The sequence below is a fragment of the Chanodichthys erythropterus genome, chromosome 10 (assembly GCF_024489055.1).
Source record: "Chanodichthys erythropterus isolate Z2021 chromosome 10, ASM2448905v1, whole genome shotgun sequence".
Lineage (NCBI taxonomy): Eukaryota > Metazoa > Chordata > Actinopteri > Cypriniformes > Xenocyprididae > Chanodichthys > Chanodichthys erythropterus.
In genome coordinates this window covers 24,702,414-24,723,710 of record NC_090230.1, presented here as the reverse complement: position 1 = coordinate 24,723,710, position 21,297 = coordinate 24,702,414, and the positions used below count along the sequence as shown (strand labels likewise).

Sequence of the window (21,297 nt, the reverse complement as noted above, 5' to 3'; positions counted from 1 at the left end):
CGTTTGAGCTTCTGTAAGAACCAATGAGGTTCATTCTCGTGTTACGCAGCATGTTTGAGCATCCGCAAGAACCAATGAGGTTCATTCTCGTGTTACGCAGCACATTTGAGCTTCTGCAAGAACCATTGAGGTTCATTCTTGTGTTACGCAGCACATTTGAGCGTCTGCAAGAACCAATGAGGTTCATTCTCGTGTTACGCAGCACGTTTGAGCGTCCGCAAGAACCAATGAGGTTCATTCTCGTGTTACGCAGCACATTTGAGCTTCTGCAAGAACAATGAGGTTCATTCTCGTGTTACGCAGCACATTTGAGCTTCTGCAAGAACCAATGAGGTTCATTCTCGTGTTACGCAACACATTTGAGCTTCTGCAAGAACCAATGAGGTTCATTCTTGTGTTACGCAGCACATTTGAGCGTCTGCAAGAACCAATGAGGTTCATTCTCGTGTTACGCAGCACATTTGAGCTTCTGCAAGAACAATGAGGTTCATTCTCGTGTTACGCAGCACGTTTGAGCTTCTGTAAGAACCAATGAGGTTCATTCTCGTGTTACGCAGCACATTTGAGCTTCCGCAAGAACCTATGAGGTTCATTCTCGTGTTATGCAGCACATTTGAGCTTCCGCAAGAACCAATGAGGTTCATTCTCGTGTTACGCAGCACGTTTGAGCTTCTGTAAGAACCAATGAGGTTCATTCTCGTGTTACGCAGCACATTTGAGCTTCCGCAAGAACCTATGAGGTTCATTCTCGTGTTATGCAGCACATTTGAGCTTCCGCAAGAACCAATGAGGTTCATTCTCGTGTTACGCAGCACATTTGAGCTTCTGCAAGAACCAATGAGGTTCATTCTCATGTTACGCAGCACGTTTGAGCTTCCGCAAGAACCAATGAGGTTCATTCTCATGTTACGCAGCACGTTTGAGCTTCCGCAAGAACCAATGAGGTTCATTCTCGTGTTATGCAGCACATTTGAGCTTCCGCAAGAACCAATGAGGTTAATTCTCGTGTTACGCAGCACATTTGAGCTTCTGCAAGAACCAATGAGGTTCATTCTCATGTTACGCAGCACGTTTGAGCTTCCGCAAGAACCAATGAGGTTCATTCTCATGTTACGCAGCACGTTTGAGCTTCCGCAAGAACCAATGAGGTTCATTCTCATGTTATGCAGCATGTTTGAGCTTCAGCAAGAATAAATGAGATTTGAGATTTAATCTGTTCATCAGATAAAACTATCATATCTTTTCAGAAAATTAGGACCACTCATTCATATGGATTAGTTTTATGAGCTCTTTAGGAACTTTTTGAAATGTCAAAGTGGTAGTTGTTCAACTAACCCTTTAAGGACTTTTTTCCCACCATCAGGTCAAATATCAAGTCTATGGTATGGCAGGTAATGGTAACAATGTCATTTCCATGAGAATGCTTTTGGTACAATTACAAACCGTTCCACACACTGATTTGTCAGCAAGGTGAGCTAATGGTCCTCAAGAAAGGAGAACCACAATGGTATGTTGGCTTTATTTACCCACAACTGGCCACATATGTTCTAATCCTGATTTTGCAGCACCACATTGAACAAATATACCATAACTGTGCTAATAAGCCTGGATTGGTATGAATGGCACAATTCTGCAGTGGTTAATCTTTGGACGGATGGTGCAAAAGCTCTAAAAATATAGTATCAGTGCAACAGAATAAAAGTGGGAAAAAAGAGACTTTTTTTTCTTACAATAATGTATATTCTTTTCTTGAATGCTATTTGTAAACTCATCTGAATTGTCCCTAACTGTCCCCTAAACTTGTAAAAACAGCTATTCCAGATCATTTTTCATGTTTTAATGATGTTTAATGTACTATAGAATAAACAGCACTGGATTGAGCTCTGTTGACAACAGACATTTAGTGCTATGTTAGCATAAATTAATGTAAGACAGAATAATTTTAAGATTAATGTTATGAGAATAAAGTTGAATAAATAGAATAAAGAGAAAAAAATTGAAGTTGTACAAAAAACTTTATTGATTCAAATAGAAAAACAGTCAATTTTTTCAGCACCTTTTTTTCCAGAACACAATATAGCTAAACACGTTAAAAGAAACACATTTGAATCCTGATTTCACAGTACGTCATGTTAAGAACCGTTACAGAACAGCAAAATACGTAAGACCTTTGTTCATCTTCAGAACACAAATTAAGATATATTTTTTTATTCCCCATAGACAGCAATTTAACCACCACTTTCAAGGTCCAGAAAGGTTCTGAAGACATTGTTAAAATAGTCCATGTGACTGCAGTGGTTCAACCTTAATTTTACAAAGCGTCGAGAATACTTTTGTGCGCAAAAACAAAGTAATTTATTCAAACAACTTTATTCAACAATATCTTCTCTTCTATGTCATTCTCCTACTCAGAGCTTTACTCTTCATCATTTTCGCTAGAGCTACCTGGGTCATGCCAAGTAATGAAACAGTTACGGTTCGAAACCAGGCACAAAGGCACATCACAAGTTACACAAACTAGTGGAGTTTTACGGTGACAAACTCTGCATCTCAGTCTTCCGATTGTGCTGTCTCCGCTGATGTACTTGGGCAGGTGGGGGTCTCTAGTTTTAACTCGTTTAGCTGTATTTTCAGGGCCTGTTCCTGCAAGCTCTCTAACAAGAGCCTCCCGGAAGGCCTTCTGCGTCAGAGGCTTCTGGTTCTTCATCTTGGCCATCTGCTGGTGCAAAATGAAGGCGTTTACTACAGCGATGTCCACAAAGTGGTAAAAAAAGGACCGATACCACTTTCTAGTTTTATGTAGAACTGTGTAATATCCAATAAGCGCATCAGACAGATCCACTCCTCCCATGTGCCTGGAATGAAAAGAAAAAGATTTGTCATTTATAAGGCACAAGCACAAGCTTTACACCACTGATTAAAGTTTACTAACTTGTTGTAGTCCAACACTGCAGCTGGAACCGGGAAATCCTGAAGGGCCCAAACTCCGTCGGCTCCTTTCACGTTCCTCTTTATGGTGTCACCATTAAAGGCTTTATGAAAGGTGGAGCACATCAGCACGTCCCTCTTGTCCTTCCACTCAACAAACAGCAGATCATCTTCCCTAAACCAGCGAATATTGCCACGAGGAGCATGTTTCTTTGAGTGGCCGATGCGGTTTGCCCGAACAGTGCCACAAGCAAAGATCCTTTTAGCCAGCAAGTCTCTGAAAAGTTTGGGACTGGTGTAAAAGTTGTCAACAAACAGCTTGTAGCCAGTACCCAACAACCTTTCATCTGCCAGAATCATGACAGAATCATAGCTAATGCCTTTGCTCACTTCTGAATTCACCTTTCCCTCATAAATGAAGAAGTCCCACGTGTATCCAGAGAGGGAATCTGCCAGTACAAAGAGTTTGTACCCCCATTTTGTAGGTTTGTTTTTCATGTACTGTTTGAGTCCATGTCTAGCCTTTGATGCCACCATTCTTTCATCAATGGAGATGTTCTGAAAGGGATGGAAAGTGGCTCTGCAGGCATCCCTAATGTCCTGGTACAGCGGTTTGATCCTGCACAGGCGGTCATATTCAGGCGTTCCCTTCTTCTTGTCATTCTCTGCATCCACTTTGGGATCACTAAGATGGAGAACTGAACACATGTGCAAAAATTTCTTACCAGTCATGATTTGTGCAGGAAATGGCAGGCTGTAGATATCTGACTTCCTCCAGTAGTCTGTCAGGCTGAAGCATTTCAGCAAACCCATGTAAATCACCAGTGCTATATATTTCTTTAAGTCTTTCACAGAAATGTCCTCGAATGGTTTATTCTTCCCTTCAGAACGCATGGCCCCATATGTGTTTGTATGTGATACAATTGTCTTTATCACTGATTTTGAAAAGAACAACTCAAAATACTGTAGAGCACTGCATGATGAATTGGAGACCAACTGTGGACCGGGCGTTTGTCTAGGTCTGAAGATTGGCTGAGCCGGCTCAATATCAGGCTCATCAATACTTTTCCACTTGTTTTCTAAGATGGAAAAAGGTAGGGATCTTCTCACACTGCTTTCCCCACCTTTCCCTTTACTACTTTGTGCAGAAGCAGGTGAAGCAGATCTGCAAGACTTTGCTGGAGATGGTGAAACAGAAGATAGATCAGATCTCTTCTTCTTTCGTGGAGTGACCTCTGGATACCAGTCATCATCAGAAACATCATTAGTGGGATCATAATCTGAAAACCTGTTGAATGAGGCAAGAAGAAAAGAAAAAAACATTACAACATCCCTTTAATGGATAAAACAACAAACTCTGTTTTATGACTGCTGTAAATTTGACCTGCCAAAAGATGACACTGTTTTGATACTTCGAGACAATCAGAAAAAAAGCTTCAAAGATTTAAAAAGAGGCTTTATTTCTCCATCCCTATCAATACGCTGAGGTCTTTTTGCAAATGTTTCAAACGTTTAGCTGTTTTAGAGTGTTTACTCATTTTGACTCTGGTTTTAAACATTAACTCTAATATCTTTTTGACTAGCCAATCAGATTGCGCTTCGCCCATCCCCCAACCATAAATACATCTGACCAACACACAAGCGCACACCTTTGTTTATCTTTCTTTTTCATTGTCTTAAGTGTACAAAACATAATCGGTTTAAAAATGACGTAATTTTAAAGAAGGCATGGCACCCTCTCATGGTACGGCACAGGGGAAATATGTTTCACGCAAGACAATACTTTAAAATAAATTAAACGATTTGATTTCAAACTCATTGTCTGATAAATTTATGGTGTTGACCTGCAAAAATAAGGTCATATTTTCATAAAACATTAACGATCTTGTGAAAATATGCATTAACTTACTCTTCCAGAACGGTTTCTAGAGAATCGAGGGACATATCCTCTACTGCAGAGTCCTCACATGAAGCGACGCTCTCTTTATCAGATGAAGAATCCCATTCCCCAGATTCGTCATGTTCCTCCGAGCTGTCCTTAACGCCATCAACCTTCTCTTTATCGCATGCATCCATCGCTAAATGCTGAGCTGAATACAGTCGCAGATTGTGCAGCAGATCGCTCCAGCAAACGGAGCAAAAAAAACATGCAGAGATTTCTTGCAGAATGCAATGAACCCGTTAACCACCGAGATCGCTCTTCTATTCGCTGAGGTATCCCGTACCTGGACGTCACTGGGATTGGTCGACCTGATTGGGTATTTTGAAAGAAGCGCTTATAATTTACATCCCGAAGGTTTTTTTTCCAATTCATATAGGCCCCATTTACACTGCCCGGTTCAAGTGACCCAATTCCGATTTTTCCTCCCATGTGGCACAGATCGGATATGAGTCACGACCAGGGCTGGACTGGGACAAAAAAATGGCCCTGGCATTTTTGCTCAGACCGGCCCACCACAATCGGTCGGACACCACCCACCAGAGTATTACAATTATTTGGTAGAGTTATTAAAAGTACACTTAGTAAGAGTAGGATTTCTAGATGGACAATGTGCTCCATGATATAAAAGCTAACCCTTAGAACGTGGATGTAGAATACTGATAATTCTATAAAGAATTTTTTTTATTTTTTTCAATGAAACAGACAGCAGAAAAACTATAATTTACAATTACAAATATACTTTGTTTTAAAGAGCACAAACCCCTGTTTAAGAATCAAACATTTACCTCTCATTGTTTAGATACTCCCCATTAAAAACAATGAAAAAGAAAACTATACTACCAAATTACTCACAAAAAACGTCCTAATAAAATGATAAGAATGCTATTCACTTGCCATAAACAACCAAGTGTTCACACCAGAGTAATAGGGTACAAGAGCTACAAAACATAACTTTTTATAGCCGAAAAGTGAGATCTAGTAGACCATCATCACGACTAACAGCTATAAATAGACACCTAATAGTCTCGTTGTGAAATAAACACATCATCAGTAATATTACATTATAATAATAACCTGAATTTTTATTTTATTTTTTTTGAAAAATCAAATTGCATCATTTCAGGTTTTTCTATGAGAAGGGCCGTTACTGCATAAGTGAACTCTGATAGCTACAAGGGCACTGCTAACTACAAAAAACAGTGCAAAACAACTTTTGCTGTGCTATTTGACTTTAGCTGACTGAGTGACCAGTGCAGTATAGGTGACAGTCTGATTTTATAATAACGACGACGATTATGTTGTCTTATAATATTCATTCAAGCATCATCGTCGTCGTCGTCGCATCATGAGTCCATCGCTGTTAATCATGTAACTACCCTGCTTACCGCTTCTATTATACTCTCCTGCTTACTCTGCCCCTCATTGGCTTCACTGCTCTTCTGCCTTACAGGTCTCCTCCATGTTCTTCTATGTTCACCTGTTTTTGCACGTCAGGTAGCCTACTGTAAGTTTGGAAACTGAAGCTATAGTAACCGCACTAAACATGCCTGTAATTTTTGCACGTTGAGGCATCAACCTCTACATTTTTTTTATTTTATTTTTTTGCCCGCAACCCCCTTGCACTTGCACTTTTGTTTCTCCATCCTCCTAATCCACGGATGTTCTGGCGAAACAGAGGGGACGGGGTGGAGTCTGTTAAGAGATGTGATTGGGCCAGCCCAGTGTCAGTATGGAAAATGAACCAATGGGCCGCTGTCCCTGCTTTATGGGCCGGTCGTTGGCCAATTTTTTGTTTATTAAAAAAAAATCATATCATATAGCGGCCCCGCCCTCAAGTGCGTCGGCCCACCGGGCATTTGCCCGGTATGCCAGATTACCAGTCCAGGCCTGTATCCCGTCCATCACTGGTTTGGAATAATAACCATAAATATAGTTGGCCACCAAAGAGTTAAATGTTCATAATCTGCCCTCAAGCCATTATTTAGCTCCAACCAAATTATTAGAATTTTGCCTAAAATGTGATACAGTATACATATTTAAAAATATGCACTTTCTGTATATAAAACACCATGTTAAAATGTGTGTAAACTTACTGGTCCAACACTTGATCCAGATCATCCAGGAACTCTTCTGAGGACTCCACGCTGGAATCATCACTCTCTTCAGATAATACTCCCAATTCAACAGTCTCGTCGTGTTTCTCTTTGATATCGGACGATTCCACTTTCACAACTGTATCGTCGTGTTCCTCCTTGACACCGTTTATACACTCGTCCTTAACGGTTACATCCATTTTCATTAACGTTAGCTCTCACAGCAAAACGCAATTCAGCAGCAGGCTGCAGAAAAATAAATCTCGTGCAGAAAAAGAAGGTTGCACTGACTGAGAGTTACCGCATTCTCACTGACTACTTTTCCTGTCTGTCTTAATATGCTGGTGTATCATTGGCCAAACGGCAGACAGCGGGAACGTAAAAAGAAAACCGTGTCCCTCCCCTAGATGCAACACAGGTTATTCTATAGTCATTATAATTAGCCAAATTTAATTTAAAAACAAGTCAGTGGGCAGTCCTCGCACTGCCGTCCAAAGAGATAGTGGCAGCTGGGAGCATCGATCTAATGGTATTAAGGTGGAATTCATTTAATTCTAAGCGGCAGGCGTAGTCATTTTGAAAAGATCGTGAGATGAACGCAACCACAAAGTACGATTGGGAAGCTCGGGATTTTTTTAAAAATACCTATGTTTACAAGTTTCGGGGTGTGTCAGTGAGAAACGTGGCTGAATACCACCATATATATTTGTACTTAGCAGTGATTTTGTCAGGCAGGCCTTTTTATTTATTTGTTATTTATTTAATTTATTATAATGGAATTGTATTAAAACAATGTATGCATGTAACGATAATGTTTGTGGCTTCATAAGTTAAAAACATTAAAAAGCAAAACACATCTGATGCACATTCTTTGTTCTTCATTTTCTGGAAGTCGAGTTTAAAACATTGCTGTATTTCGGTGTAGTTAACATTAAAATATGGTACACGAAAAAGTCTTACATGACACAATGTCAGTTATGCTTTCTTCCTAAATTGAATACAGCGGTCTGGCAGAAGCTAGATATTTTACTTTATAACTTTTTAACATGAATATTTTCATAAACAAAGCATCGCTTCGCTTTATTAGGGCTTTATAACTCCCTGGAGTCCTGTGGAGTACGTTTTGCTATGGATGATTGCACTTTCTTGAGCTTTGTTGGACCCGTTCACTACCATTATAAAGCTTGCGTCAGAATATTTATTAATATAACTCTGATCTGAAAGGAGAAAGTCATATACAATACACCTAGGATTGCTTGAGGGTGAGTAAATTTTAGAGTGAACTAATCCTTTAAATATCCATGCCAAAACAACGTGGAGAGCAAAACATCCATCAATACATTAAAATATGCCAAGCAAAAAAGCTTACCAGTACGACTTACCAGTAGGTGAAGTGCTCAACATGTCAAATATGACTGACGGATAGCAAGGTTTTGTTTGCAAAGAAAAACGTTGTTGTTTTACATAATATGATCAGTACAAAAAGGCAACAGTTATTAATTGCAGTATTACCAAATGTCTTTCTATAAAAATAAAATGTGTATTTTCGGTGGAAATTCTTAGCAAAATAAAACAAAATGCAATAGCATCTGATAACAGAAGCACATGTATGCAGCTAAACGTTATGACCATTTACAACATTTAAAGCTCTATATAACTACATTGTTTTTGACATTGAGATTTAAATATCTATGTGTCAAAACAATTATGAGAGCAAAACATCTATCGCAGTTTTTACAATTTACATGGACAACAAAGCAGGCAGCAAAAAAGTGTCTTACCAGTAGGTGGGGCTCTCAACATGTCTTAGTTTAACAAGACGACTGCTGTAGGGGCGAATAGCATAGTTTTACTTGCATAGACATACATTGCTTTTTCTATTTGAAATGCACAACAAAGGTTGATTTTACTTTGAGCTCTATCTTAACATGTTTAAGCAATGTTGTTTTCTTAATATTTGCCATCTTCCTGAAAGGAAGGAATGCACACAAGTTCATGATAACTGGATAATGAGACCCTAAAATATAAAATAATTTTAATAGAACGCATACATGCAATACATGATATTATGACTGCTTTTTTTGGAAAATGCGTTTACTGCAGGACATGCAGTTAGTTTGGGAAAGTTGTTGACATGGGCCACATTAAACATTTAGATGCTACATGAGCATGGTGAAACAGTAAGAAAGAGAGACTGAGAGAGCAGGCATGTTCACTGCTGATCCGGGAGCTCAGATAAAGCCAACAGTGTGTGCGTGTGTCCAATCTGAAACAGGTTTTCCCACAATAGGAACTCTCCACCCCATCCTGGTTGGACTTTAAAAGCCCAGCCTCTCCACAGAGAGACACCCGTTGCTCTCAGGTCTGCTCACCTGTTCTCATCTGAAACATCTGCTATTGCATTTCAGTTTCTCTCGTTACTATCCAACTATGAGTCTGAGAAACAAACGCATCAGTTCCAGCAGCTCCATGAGGAGCAGCGGGAAGATGGGAGGTTTTGGCTACAGCAGTCTCAGTGGGGTCTCCCTGGGCGCATCTGCTCCAAGCTTCAGCACCAGCTCGGCCTATTTGGGGCCTCCTATCACCAGCGTCTCCGTCAACAAGAGCCTGCTGGCACCCCTCAACCTGGAGATCGACCCCAACATCCAGATGGTGCGCACTAAGGAGAAAGAGCAGATCAAGTCGCTGAACAACCGCTTCGCCACCTTCATTGATAAGGTAATGTTCTTGTTCCAACAGAACGGTATAGTTTCAGTCAAAAGGTAGAGGTTAAAATGAGTGTTGATGGTGATAATATAGTCTTTATATGATAACCATCTCTTGCAGCATAAACCTCCAAGCGAAAGGTGATTTGGTAGACTCGCATGAAAATGATAGTTCTGTAGCGTGACCCATTTCTCTGAAGCCTGAAACCTGATAAAAAGCAGGTCATATTTGACCAAGCCACTGAAGACAGCACTATCCCAGAGAGTATGAAGGAAGCTTTTGTGTGCCGGAGGACAATGCAACCAAATCCCAGGAGCCTGCCGGACTGAAATCGACACTTCAATAGCACTGCAGTACAACCAAGTCACTGTTGTGGGTCGGGGCAGGGCTGGGTCCTCCAACACGGGTCCCAGGTCGGCTTTTAAAGTGCTCGAAATTAAGGATTTACGCAGAACCCATCTAGGTCAGCCACTACTCTCCGGAGTGTTACAGTTCAGCTAATGGGGAGTCATATTGCTCTGTTAATGAGTCCATCCTGGCAGGGTGGGCATCAGTTAAAGCTGACAAGCTTTCAGGATGTTCAGTGAACTGAAGAACTTTCAAAGAAGAGCTCTTAAAATGCTGAAATTCCACAGAAGTGGACCCTTTCTTCCCTGTTCTCGCAGAAACATGACAAGAAAAACTTGTAGGTAACACATTTCCAGTCCTACACTTTAATTGACCTACCTCATGTTCCTCAAGATTTACATTTAGGGTGAACCACATCTACATCAGCATCTCAATGTGTTGTATACAAATATATGGTCACATTTACTTCACAAGCACAGTGATATTATAAATGCCGGTACGTGCTGCATAATATTGCATAAGGTTACTTTGAATACTTTGAATACAGAGATTCCGCATCCATACTGGACCCAGTAATTCAACATCAAATGTAAATATTTTTTTAGACTTCAAGTTTTTATTGTACCTCTACAGGTGCGCTTCTTGGAGCAGCAGAACAAGATGCTGGAGACCAAGTGGGAGCTGCTGCATAACCAGACCCCAGGCCGGTCCAACGTCGAGCCCATGTTTGAGGCTTACATGGCCAACCTGCGCAGACAGATGGACGTGGTCAACAATGACAGAACCAAGCTAGACGGAGAGCTGAGGAACATGCAGGGTCTGGTGGAGGACTTCAAACACAAGTAAAGTGTTTAGATCTATGTTAACTGACCTTTGATGAGAGCTTCTCTTGAATTTCTTTGAGAAACTGAATATGGAGCCCAATCTGATCTGACACAGCTCATTATCCATCATCAAAAACAACACTGTATTTACAATAAACTTGCTGAAAATATCTTTAACACTTTCTTAAACTCAATCTTTGTCTTCACTCTTAGACATTAGAAACTTAAATATCGACTTTGCATTTTCTTTTGACTCAGATATGAAGATGAGATCAACAAAAGGAACAACCTGGAGAATGACTTTGTGATTCTGAAAAAGGTTTGTTTCCCATATAACTTTTGATGTCAGAAGTCAAAAATTTTTTTTTTTTTTTTGAAACACAAACCAAGAAGTATGACTTCATTGTGATGTAGGGTTAGGGCAGGTTACCAGGTAAAAAGCTGTACTTTTAGAACCAGGGAAAGTTAAACTTACACAACACGTTCAATAAAAGCAGCCCAGGAGAGGGAACAATGCGATGTTTGGGAGGGGTAAACAGCTCTCAGCTGCTAGAGTGAAGACTGGAGAGATCAAATCACCACTGACAAAAGCCTGGGTGGGGATGCGGCATTATTTATACACTAGAGGAGATCTGTTTTCACTGGCCTACAGAGAGTAGCAAGAAGTCAAAGTTGCATACTAAATATCTACAAGATGTAGCTCTATTGAATATCGATGTGAGCATTCAATGCCTAAGGAAGACATACAAAGTTATTCAAAGTTGCACCTGAGAAGACTGTACTGTGTCCCCCAGGATGTAGACTCTGCGTATCTGGTGAAAGCTGATTTGGAAGATAAAGTTGGAGCCCTGACTGATGAGATCAACTTCCTGAGGACCATCTATGATGAGGTGACACACACACACACATAAATATACATACCAAACTATTCGCACTTATACACAGAACACGTTTTTCCATTCCACTGTGCTACTTTTCCATTATTTTTCAATGTAACATGTGCTACGCAGATGGCTTTAATTCCAGGATTCCTGTTCTTTCCAATAACAAAGCACTTGAATGCGACGAGCTCATAATCACAACTTCAGAAGTGGGAAGTAGGAAATTTCCGATAGCTTGTGAAGGCAGCATTAGTTACATTTTATTATTGCGTTCAGACAAAATAAAACAAAATGTTTTCAAAGATTATAAACACTAATGAAGGAAAAATAGAAGTATAAAACAAACAAAAAAATTATAATGGCATTAATTATAAACAACATTTATTATAAAAACACCAAGCTAATTTGTGAAACAAGTGTGGGTAATGCGCTGTACAAATAACATCATTCAGTACTAATCCAAATGTGTGCGCCATGTTTACCATGCTTGACGTATATAAGTCTCTTTAGAATAGAAGTAGCAGCCTGTTTCAGATGATAAAAAACTTGATGGAAAATGCAATACATACTAAGCAAAATAAAAGTATTTTAATGTTTTATCTTTATATCTTCAACTACATATTGTGATATAAGGAAGTGCTGGTCAAAGCAAATTAAATACCTTGGCCAATTTGGCCTACAAGAAATATACAGTTTACATACACACCTTCCAAAGTAGTTTCCACAGAGCTAAAACTCCCTCAAACATACAAAAACTTGCCTTGTCTCTCTGGATCAGGAACTGCGTGAGCTGCAGGCCAGCATTAAAGACACGTCCGTCATCGTGCAGATGGACAACTCGCGAAACCTCAACATGGATCATATTGTGGCCGAAGTCAAGGCTCAATACGAGGAGATCGCAGCCAAGAGCCGTGAAGAGGCTGAATCCTGGTACAAATCCAAGGTAGACACAAAATGCCAATTTATTCCCTTGATAAATGCATTAGCCTCCAAGAGATTTGTCTCGTAAAGTCGACAAGAAGTATTTTCAACTTTTTTCGTTAAAAAAAAAGTAAACTCAATGACATAAAATGTAGAACGGGATTGGTTTTATACAGTACATTTGGAATGTACTGGTTTGGGAAAGTCATTTCAGAGGCAACTTAGTGATGAAGGATTTTTCAGAATTTCCTCCCATTGGAATGAGGAATTGTTCACAATGTGACCAGGAAGATGGATTAAGAAAGTAAACTTTTCATGTTGACCCTAGGTGTTTTCTTCATAGAGCTTCTTAAACGTCTAGGAGTAAAATTAGTTTAGATAAAACATCTTTCATTAGGGTACAGGACTACACTAATTTGTGTACTGATCCGTTTTTCCTTCTCATTCTGGTCAGTTTGATCAGATGTCCTCTCAGGCCAGTCAGTACAACGATGAACTGCGAAACACTAAAGGAGAGATTGCAGATATCAACCGCATGATCAGCCGTCTACAGAGCGAGATCGAGGTTATTAAATCACAGGTGGGAAATGTGCTACATTGACCTTTTCTTTAACCAAACCATATATTGGTTGTCATTAACTCGCGAGGCTACAATCATTTTAGCGTGCAAATCTGGAGAACCAGATAGCAGAGGCCGAGGATCGTGGCGAGATGACTGTGAAGGATGCCAAAGGTCGTATTAAGGACTTGGAGGAGGCGTTACAGAGAGCAAAGCAGGACATGGCCCGCCAGCTCCGCGAGTACCAGGAGCTCATGAATGTCAAGTTGGCGCTGGACATCGAGATTGCCACCTACAGGAAGCTTCTGGAAGGCGAGGAGGACAGGTAATGTGTAGAGTCCTATTGTAGCACACTGTATTCTACCTAAGAGGGGTGGAACTGAAATGTTTACATTAATAAATATTGACTATCTCATTTTTACCTCTCACAGAATTGGGCAGCAGCCCATTGTGAACATCCAGGCTGTTCCCAACTACAGTAAGTCTAAATGGACATGTGTGACATAATTCATTACAACAATGGCAATGGTAGACACACAAAACATTTGACTTCTACAAAAGTCCCCTCAATAGTGTTTGCCGACCCACTTCTGTATGAAACACCCAATTTATGGCATCCAATCAATTGTATAGGAAGAAAATCAAGCCTTTCTCAGATTTTGAAAGATGATATTCAACACCGTATTACAAAAGTAAAACAATCTGAAAGCTGAACAGTATTATTTTTGTTTCACAGGTTCCAAAGGGATGAATGGTGTTCAGCAGAACAGCTCTCCATCACCTAAAATCCTGATCAAGACTACTGAAACCAGAAACAGCACCAGATTTAGCACTCACTGAAGTGTTAACCATAATCAAAAATGCTATACTATACCTATGACAGTTAACCTTTAATATAGAAGTAGTTTTCTTTTGTCTTTCTGTGAATCAATGGGAGGCATCTGCAATGATTTATTCTGAAATAAAGATCTTGTGCCTGATTCAAATATAAACATATATTCAATATAAATACAAAAAAATTAAATGACTATATAATAAGAAATTCTGGAATTACTTAATAAAGTTTTATTATTCAGTGAGATAAAACCTGTAAATGTGGTCCATTTCTCTTGCACAAATAAATCATAATCATGTGCAGTGAGAACAAAGCCTTAAAAGACCTAAAATAAAAATCAACCAACAAACCATACAGAAGAATATACACTTACCTCCCTGAACAAGAAAGAAAGGAGAAGGTCTGAAAAATAACACCAAATATTCTCCACGGAGCAATATAAGTATTTCTTCCTGTAAAACCTGTTCAAATATAACAAATAATTTGTAATTTGGCTACAGGCAAATACACACAGGACAGGCAATGTGAACTCTGTGACTGTAAAACATGATATGAATCGTCTTTCACATACCCTGATCCCAATAAAGCTTGAGGCTTCAGAAAGAGACATATTTCCTAACAACATCCTTGGGAATAAGTTGTGTTTTGCGTAACATAACAGAAATTAAGCCAGCTCAGACTCTCAGTTCGTTATGTAATCCCAACGATGAGAGTAATTTTAGAGGACGAAAGGAGCTGTCTTCAGCACATTATGGTCAATGAGGGTTTAATATAATCTCCGATCAGACAAAATCAAAATTTTCTCAAAATTACATCCTGAAAAGCTTCTGGTGATGAAAAGCGTCAGGGTTGGAGACAGGCACAATGACCACTGAAGAGGAATGCCACTATGAAGGCCATACACCTGATCTTACCCAAATTGCTCCAAATTTTTGACATTTAAACAGTGGATTACCTCCACAGCTCTTACTAGCTGGCCTCCATTACACTATACTTCACTAAATTCTGTCAGCTGCATTATTTCTTACCGCGAAGATCCACAATTTTGCAGATTTATCTCTAGAGTTTCCTCTCCGTTAGTCGTCCAGAACTTCTCAGCCTACTTGTGTTACTTTCACTTGCTTTGTTAAGATTAAAGTGATCCATCTTAATAAAACTATATATAAGAAGAATGCGAACAGCCACTAGGCCGGTTCATCAGTTAGTTTTTGAATTCTGAGAGCGCGGGAAGACTTCTGTGGCGTGCAGGCTGGAAGCGCGCGACGATTTCTTATTTTTTGATTAATAATGTTCCCTGGATAACGTTATAATTCACTGATTCTTGAGATAAGGGATAAAACATATTTTAAATGTTAAAAAATAAAAACAAACACTACATTGTTAAAAGTCGATATTTTTGTAGTCAAGATCACGTGATAATGAACCATGTAAGGGACCAGGTTTTTATGATTTTTTTTTTTCTGTAAAAATTAATATTTATTCACTTCATAAACTTAATTTAATCCATCCAAAAACAGTGTTAAGTCTTCAGTTATGTTCAGTAAAGCAGCTAAATCATAAAATACATTGATTTGTTTTCTGTTTTCACAATATGAACAATCCAGTTCCTAAATTCCTTAATTCTCCTCCCTCCTTTTAATATTAAACATATTACTAATGTTCTTAGGTAAATTAAACATAATATCATGTACTTCCATTAATGTTTTAAACATTTTACACAATGAATTGAAAAAAAAAAAGAATGAACAAAAACCTTCACCTGACAGTGTTAAATACTGATGGAGTTGAAAAATACTGATGGCGTTGGCAAAGGTAAAGCTGAGGCCAAATATGTAAATAGAATTATGAAAAACAACAACAACAACAAAAAACATTAAATCACATTATATAGACTTTTTGAGAGCACTTGTCAACCATCAGACATAAAACCTGATGGAGTTGACGTCTGACGGTGTTGACAAAATTAAATTTTTTTCCACCTTAACCACGTGTTGAACAGTGGAGCAATTTCCCCCCCCTAGTTTAGTTGCCTTAATAAACATATCAAAATGACAAAGATTTATCCCACAACTTTTTACAGAAACTATTACACTGCGTTAAAGGAGTTGTTTGGCAGTTTTACATTGTGACCTCATGCTGAGGACAGGTTAAATTAATGTGTTTCCAAGTATACAGTGTGCTTTTACAATAATACTAAAATTATTTAAAAGTAAGCAACAAATGCCCAGAGTATACAAATTTCCTTTAGATGTAATTTTTTTTTTTTAAATAGGGATTTTGTGTTTAGGACATGATCTCGTCGTATGGTGACTTAATGTGGTTAAGCACATTTTTAACTTTATCCTGTAAAATTAGCAGTTAAAATATTGTAAATAAAAACGATGAAATACTATTTATGTAGCGAACTGAGAAAACAGTACATACACTAGACAAAAAATGTGGAGTATAGCTTTTATTAAATTAAAGTATTTATGCTATTTTTAATCTAACTTAATTATCCAAGTCTTAATTGCCACTGTACATCAGACATACAAAAAAAAAAAAAAACATTAAAAAACAAACTCATTGCAAAAGCAAAAATCACTAGTGCCCCCTTGTGTTCAGTAACTAGAATTACAAAGAATTGTAGTGACTCCGAGTACCGGACTAGGATTAGAGTCAGTCAGCATATACACATGACTGAAATATCTATCTGACTGTGTTGCTCTTTATTATCGTCTTCTGAAGAGCAGAAGACTTCTGTCCCATGTTGTATTACCGAAACTCTGCATCAGCTCCATGCTGCACTGCTTTTCCAAGTGCTCTCTAGCATGCGCAGCCATGTCCCCACGAATCTCAAGTGCCTTGAAGTGTTCAAAGTCGCTGCGGCCCAGTTTGCGTAAGCGGCGTGCAGCAGAGCGGTAACACTTCCACGGCTGCGCCTCCAGCAGCAGACACTCACAGAGAGACGCCAGTCTGGAGAGGAGAGACAGAAACGCAGCGTCTCCGTGATTCAGATGCACCCACATAGTCACCGCAAAACAGGTGCACAGATGGAAACGAGGGCAGCCAAACTTTCCCAAATATGACTCTAGCACTGTCCGGCTTTCTTGATCGTCTGTGATATCCAGGGGGATGAACTGGATATTCTGGGGAAAGGGGTTGGAGTTTTGTGCCCGAAGGATTAAATCTTGGTCCAGGTCAAATCCAAGCAGATACAGTTCTCTTTTAGGAGAGTCACTTCCAGAGGCCTCCTTGTGCAGTAAATGCTTGTACAGAGCAACGGACAAGTCCTGACAAACAGAGGGAATATAACAAAACACACATTGGTGATTAAAACGACACATTTTTATGAGCTGAATATGACAGATTCCGAACCAATCTGGTGATAATGTACTGCAACACAAATATCTATTACAAAATTATAAAATTATATAAGTCTCATAAAGAGCAATTTAGCAACTTATAGACAATAAAAAAAATATTTCACTGCTGAGCATAACTTTTAAAAGAAATAACCATGACATTTTTAAAGATATTAATGTCAATAACTTAATTTCCTTATAGTGGTTATACACTTAAGTCCCATTTAATACTTCAAATACATGCATGCAGATTGTTAGGATTCAATAATAACTGTCTAATAAGTTATTAATTTAGAAAATGTCAGAATCTGAAGAGTAAATATCATACTGAAAGTTAAAATTAAATTAAAATTCTGTGATTTATTACTCAGCCTCATGTCGTTCCACACACGCAAGACCTTCACTCATCTTCAGAACCCAAATTAAGATATTTTTGATGAAATCAGAGAGGTTTAAAAAAACAAAAACAAAAAACGCATGTGTTGAGTGAATGTACGTAGCCCTGGACATGAAATGCAGGGGGAAAAAATGAATCATGCGCACGATTTACTATTTTGTTCCCTCGATTTACTAAAATGTCCGCACGATTTACTATTTCATTCCCTCGATTTATAAATCATGCGCATGATTTAGTAAATTGAGGGAACAAAATAGTAAATCGTGTGCATGATTTAGCCTACTTTTTTCCCCTGCATGTCATGTCCAAGGCTCCTTATGAATGCATGTTAGAGATGAATATTTTGTAAATAAAGTGGTAAATTATGTTTTTTTTTTTTTTTTTTTTTTTTTTTTTTGTGCAAACAAAACCCTCACGTTGCTTCATAAAATAGAAGTTAAAACACAGGACTCACATGAGTTGACTTATTACCTTTCTGGGCCTTGGAAATGGTAGTTGCGTAACTGTCAATGGAGGGACAGAAAGCTCTCAGATTTCATTAAAAATATCTTAATTTGTGTTCCAAATAAGGACTAAAGTCTTACGGGTTAGTAACGACATGAGTGTGAGTAATTAATGACAGAATTTTAATTTTTGGGTGAACTAACCCTTTAATATTTAATCTTCATATTTATATTTATGTGGGGTTTTTTTACAAATAAGCACAAAATACAAGGATTATTCAAATGAATTTAACAAGTTTACATCTAATAAAAAAAAAAGTAGATAAATCCTTTGTACCCCTGAGTTGCATCCCACATCCAGCATTAAAACACGTTCAGAACCGAATCCGATGTTTTCAAGCAGCGCTTCTGGTATCAAACCTAAGCGATTCTCTGGTGGGTTGAAGCTGTAATAATTGATGAAGTTTCCATAAGGAGCGGCTCCTGGATCTTCATTTTCCTCTGAATCCACATGGGGAACGCAAGTCTCCATCTCTGTCCAACAACAAAATAATTCCTGAAGGCTCGAGCTGCCATAGAAACTAGTTCCTCATCCTGAATCAGTTGAATTCAGTGCACACATTTATAATGTTAGAAACAAGAATCAAGCGAATAGACACATATATTTGGTTCTGTGTTGTAAAATATTCAAATATGTTGTTTATAAGCCCAGACGAAAACTACAAAAGAAAAACGCCACATTCACCACATTTGGCCCTTCTGCTTTGCCATAGAGTTACGAAATGTAACTGCGCATGCGCACAAACCATTTTCCTCTGACATTGAGCACAGAACTGCATTTCCTCGTAGTTTAATTTGGGAATTAAACAGGTAAGACTACACATTTAGCAATTTTTGTGTAACCGCAATAACATTAAAGTAGCTACGACTTTAAACCAAGATATTTATGAAAAAGAAAATGATTTGCTGACATTTTTAGTTTAAAATCGAGTTGTAGTTTGGATATGAGGTGCTAAGAGAAATTAAATGCGTTATTCACTAACATTAACCATCGTTGTTGAACATTGCACATGGTATTACTATGTTTTGGCTATGTAACATGGTAACGTTACATATTCCGCAGAGGATCATTTAAATACAACGGTATGCAAAATAGTGATTATTAATTGCTGTAGCATCCAGTTTAACTTTATAGTAAGACCATAACACTGGTGAAACTATGAAATAATCCTCTTTACCATGGATAGATGAATGTAACTGTTAAATTTGTTAGGAAAAAAAGAGAAAAACATTTAGAAACTAAGCCTATTTTGAATCTACTGCCACAAATCTACACAATTCCAGTTACTTGATTTTCTATAGTAAAACAGTGGTGTATTTTAAGGAACATTTCACCAAAAATTTAAGTCTGTCATTATTAAAGGGTTAGTTCACCCAAAAATGAAAATAATGCTCACCCTCATGCCGTTCCACACTCGTAAGACCTTCGTTAATCTTTGGAACACAAATTAAGATATTTTTGATGAAATCCGATGGCTCAGTGAGGCCTGCATACGGAGCAATGACATTTCCTCTCTCAAGATCCATAAATGTACTAAAAACAAAATACCGACTTATAAAGTGATGGCTGATTTCAAAACAATGCTTCAGGAAGCATCGGAGCATAATGAATCAGCGTGTCGAATCAGCGGTTCGGAGCGCCAAAGTCACATGATTTCAGCAGTTTGGCGGTTTGACGCGCGATCCGAATCATGAATTGACAAAAAAGATTCATAACGCTTTGAAGCAGTGTTTTGAAATCAGCCATCACTAAATTAGTCATTATTTTGTTTTTTTTGGCGCACCAAAAATATTCTTGTCGCTTTATAATATTAATATTGAACCACTGTACTCGCATGAACTGATTTAAATATGTTTTTAGTACATTAATGGATCTTGAGAGAAGAAATTACATTGCTGGCTATGCAGGAACCATCGGATTTCATCAGAAATATCTTAATTTGTGTTCTGAAGATGAATGAAGATCTTACGGGTGTGGAACGACATGAGGATGAGTAATTAATTATATTCATTTTTGGGTGAACTAACCCTTTAACTCGCCCTCAAGTTGTTTAAACCTTAGTTTATTTTTTTTGTTGAAGACAAAAGATGATTTTTTTGAAGAATTTTGGTAACCAGTTTTTGGTCCCCATTGACTTCCATAGTATTTTTTTCATACTATGGAAGTCAATGGGGTCCATCAACTGTTTGGTTACCAACATTCTTTAAAATCTTTTTTTTTTGTATTCAACAGAAGAAAGAAATTCAAACAAGTTTAGAACAACTTGAGGGTGAGTAAATGATGACAGAATTAAAATTTTTTGGCGAACTATCCCTTTAAGTGCTGATATTATTAATGATATATCAGATGATCATCTTTGACATATTAAGGTGTGTCCCAGCTGACAATTTCTGGTTCCCAGAACATGCATTTTAATGTTTGTTTTTGGTTAACCAGTAAAGTTTTCTTAAGCAGAAATAGAATGTTCTTTTTAGCTTTGCAGAACATTCTCCTAATGTTCTCGGAACATTCTTTATTGGTTTCCAAAATAACCATATGGAAACATGAGGAAATTTCTGTGTTTGCTGGGATGCTGCCAATTCAACTCACCTGAGTCCGTTGCATGTTTTCCCAGATCCATCATGCTCAGTGGGAAGCGAATCGCAGACGTGGGCTACAAGATCTTCTCGGGCTCCATGATGCTGTTGACGGTGTACGGCGGATTCCTGTGCGTCATGCGGGCTCAACGCTACATGCAGAAAAGGAAACAGCTAGAGCTGGCGGCACAGAACGAGAGCACGGCTTCAGACGCAATTAAAGAATGAAGATGTGGGCTGTAAATAATCACTTCACCGGACACTGATCATGTCACACGGGTGGGATGCTGTGTGACCCAGCAGTGTGTGGAAGTGTGTCAACAGAAACCCACCTGCGTTCATGACCCTCAAAGGGTTTGTTTGTCTAGTTCAATGGCTCTAAATGAGGTCTCTACTATGGAAAGAGTGATTTATGTGTTGTAATATATTAAATATTCCT

The 21,297-nt window shown here is 38.5% G+C and overlaps 4 protein-coding genes across 4 annotated transcripts; 2 read left to right on the top strand and 2 right to left on the bottom strand.

The window, feature by feature from the left end:
- Positions 1 to 2,136: 2,136 nt before the first annotated feature.
- Positions 2,137 to 5,224, bottom strand: wu:fc11c11. Its single transcript, XM_067398845.1, has 3 exons — positions 4,838 to 5,224; positions 2,933 to 4,216; positions 2,137 to 2,855 (listed from the first exon to the last, which is right to left on the bottom strand). Exons 1-3 carry the CDS (start codon positions 5,002 to 5,004, stop codon positions 2,417 to 2,419), a joined length of 1,890 nt encoding a protein of 629 aa, XP_067254946.1. The 5' UTR covers positions 5,005 to 5,224; the 3' UTR covers positions 2,137 to 2,416.
- A 4,169-nt stretch (positions 5,225 to 9,393) lies between these two features.
- Positions 9,394 to 14,042, top strand: si:dkey-222f2.1 (keratin, type II cytoskeletal 8). The gene is made up of 9 exons (XM_067398844.1): positions 9,394 to 9,681; positions 10,651 to 10,859; positions 11,100 to 11,160; positions 11,636 to 11,731; positions 12,501 to 12,665; positions 13,098 to 13,223; positions 13,307 to 13,527; positions 13,634 to 13,680; positions 13,939 to 14,042. Exons 1-9 carry the CDS (start codon positions 9,394 to 9,396, stop codon positions 14,040 to 14,042), a joined length of 1,317 nt encoding a protein of 438 aa, XP_067254945.1.
- Positions 14,043 to 15,544: 1,502 nt separating this feature from the next.
- On the bottom strand, positions 15,545 to 20,942 carry bcdin3d (BCDIN3 domain containing). Its single transcript, XM_067396673.1, has 3 exons — positions 20,872 to 20,942; positions 18,559 to 18,755; positions 15,545 to 17,309 (listed from the first exon to the last, which is right to left on the bottom strand). The coding sequence occupies exons 1-3, from the start codon at positions 20,903 to 20,905 to the stop codon at positions 16,749 to 16,751; spliced, it is 792 nt and encodes a 263-aa protein (XP_067252774.1). The 5' UTR covers positions 20,906 to 20,942; the 3' UTR covers positions 15,545 to 16,748.
- Positions 20,904 to 21,289, top strand: cox14 (cytochrome c oxidase assembly factor COX14). The gene has a single exon (XM_067396674.1). It carries the CDS (start codon positions 20,904 to 20,906, stop codon positions 21,084 to 21,086), a length of 183 nt encoding a protein of 60 aa, XP_067252775.1. The 3' UTR covers positions 21,087 to 21,289.
- The last annotated feature ends 8 nt before the right edge of the window (positions 21,290 to 21,297 follow it).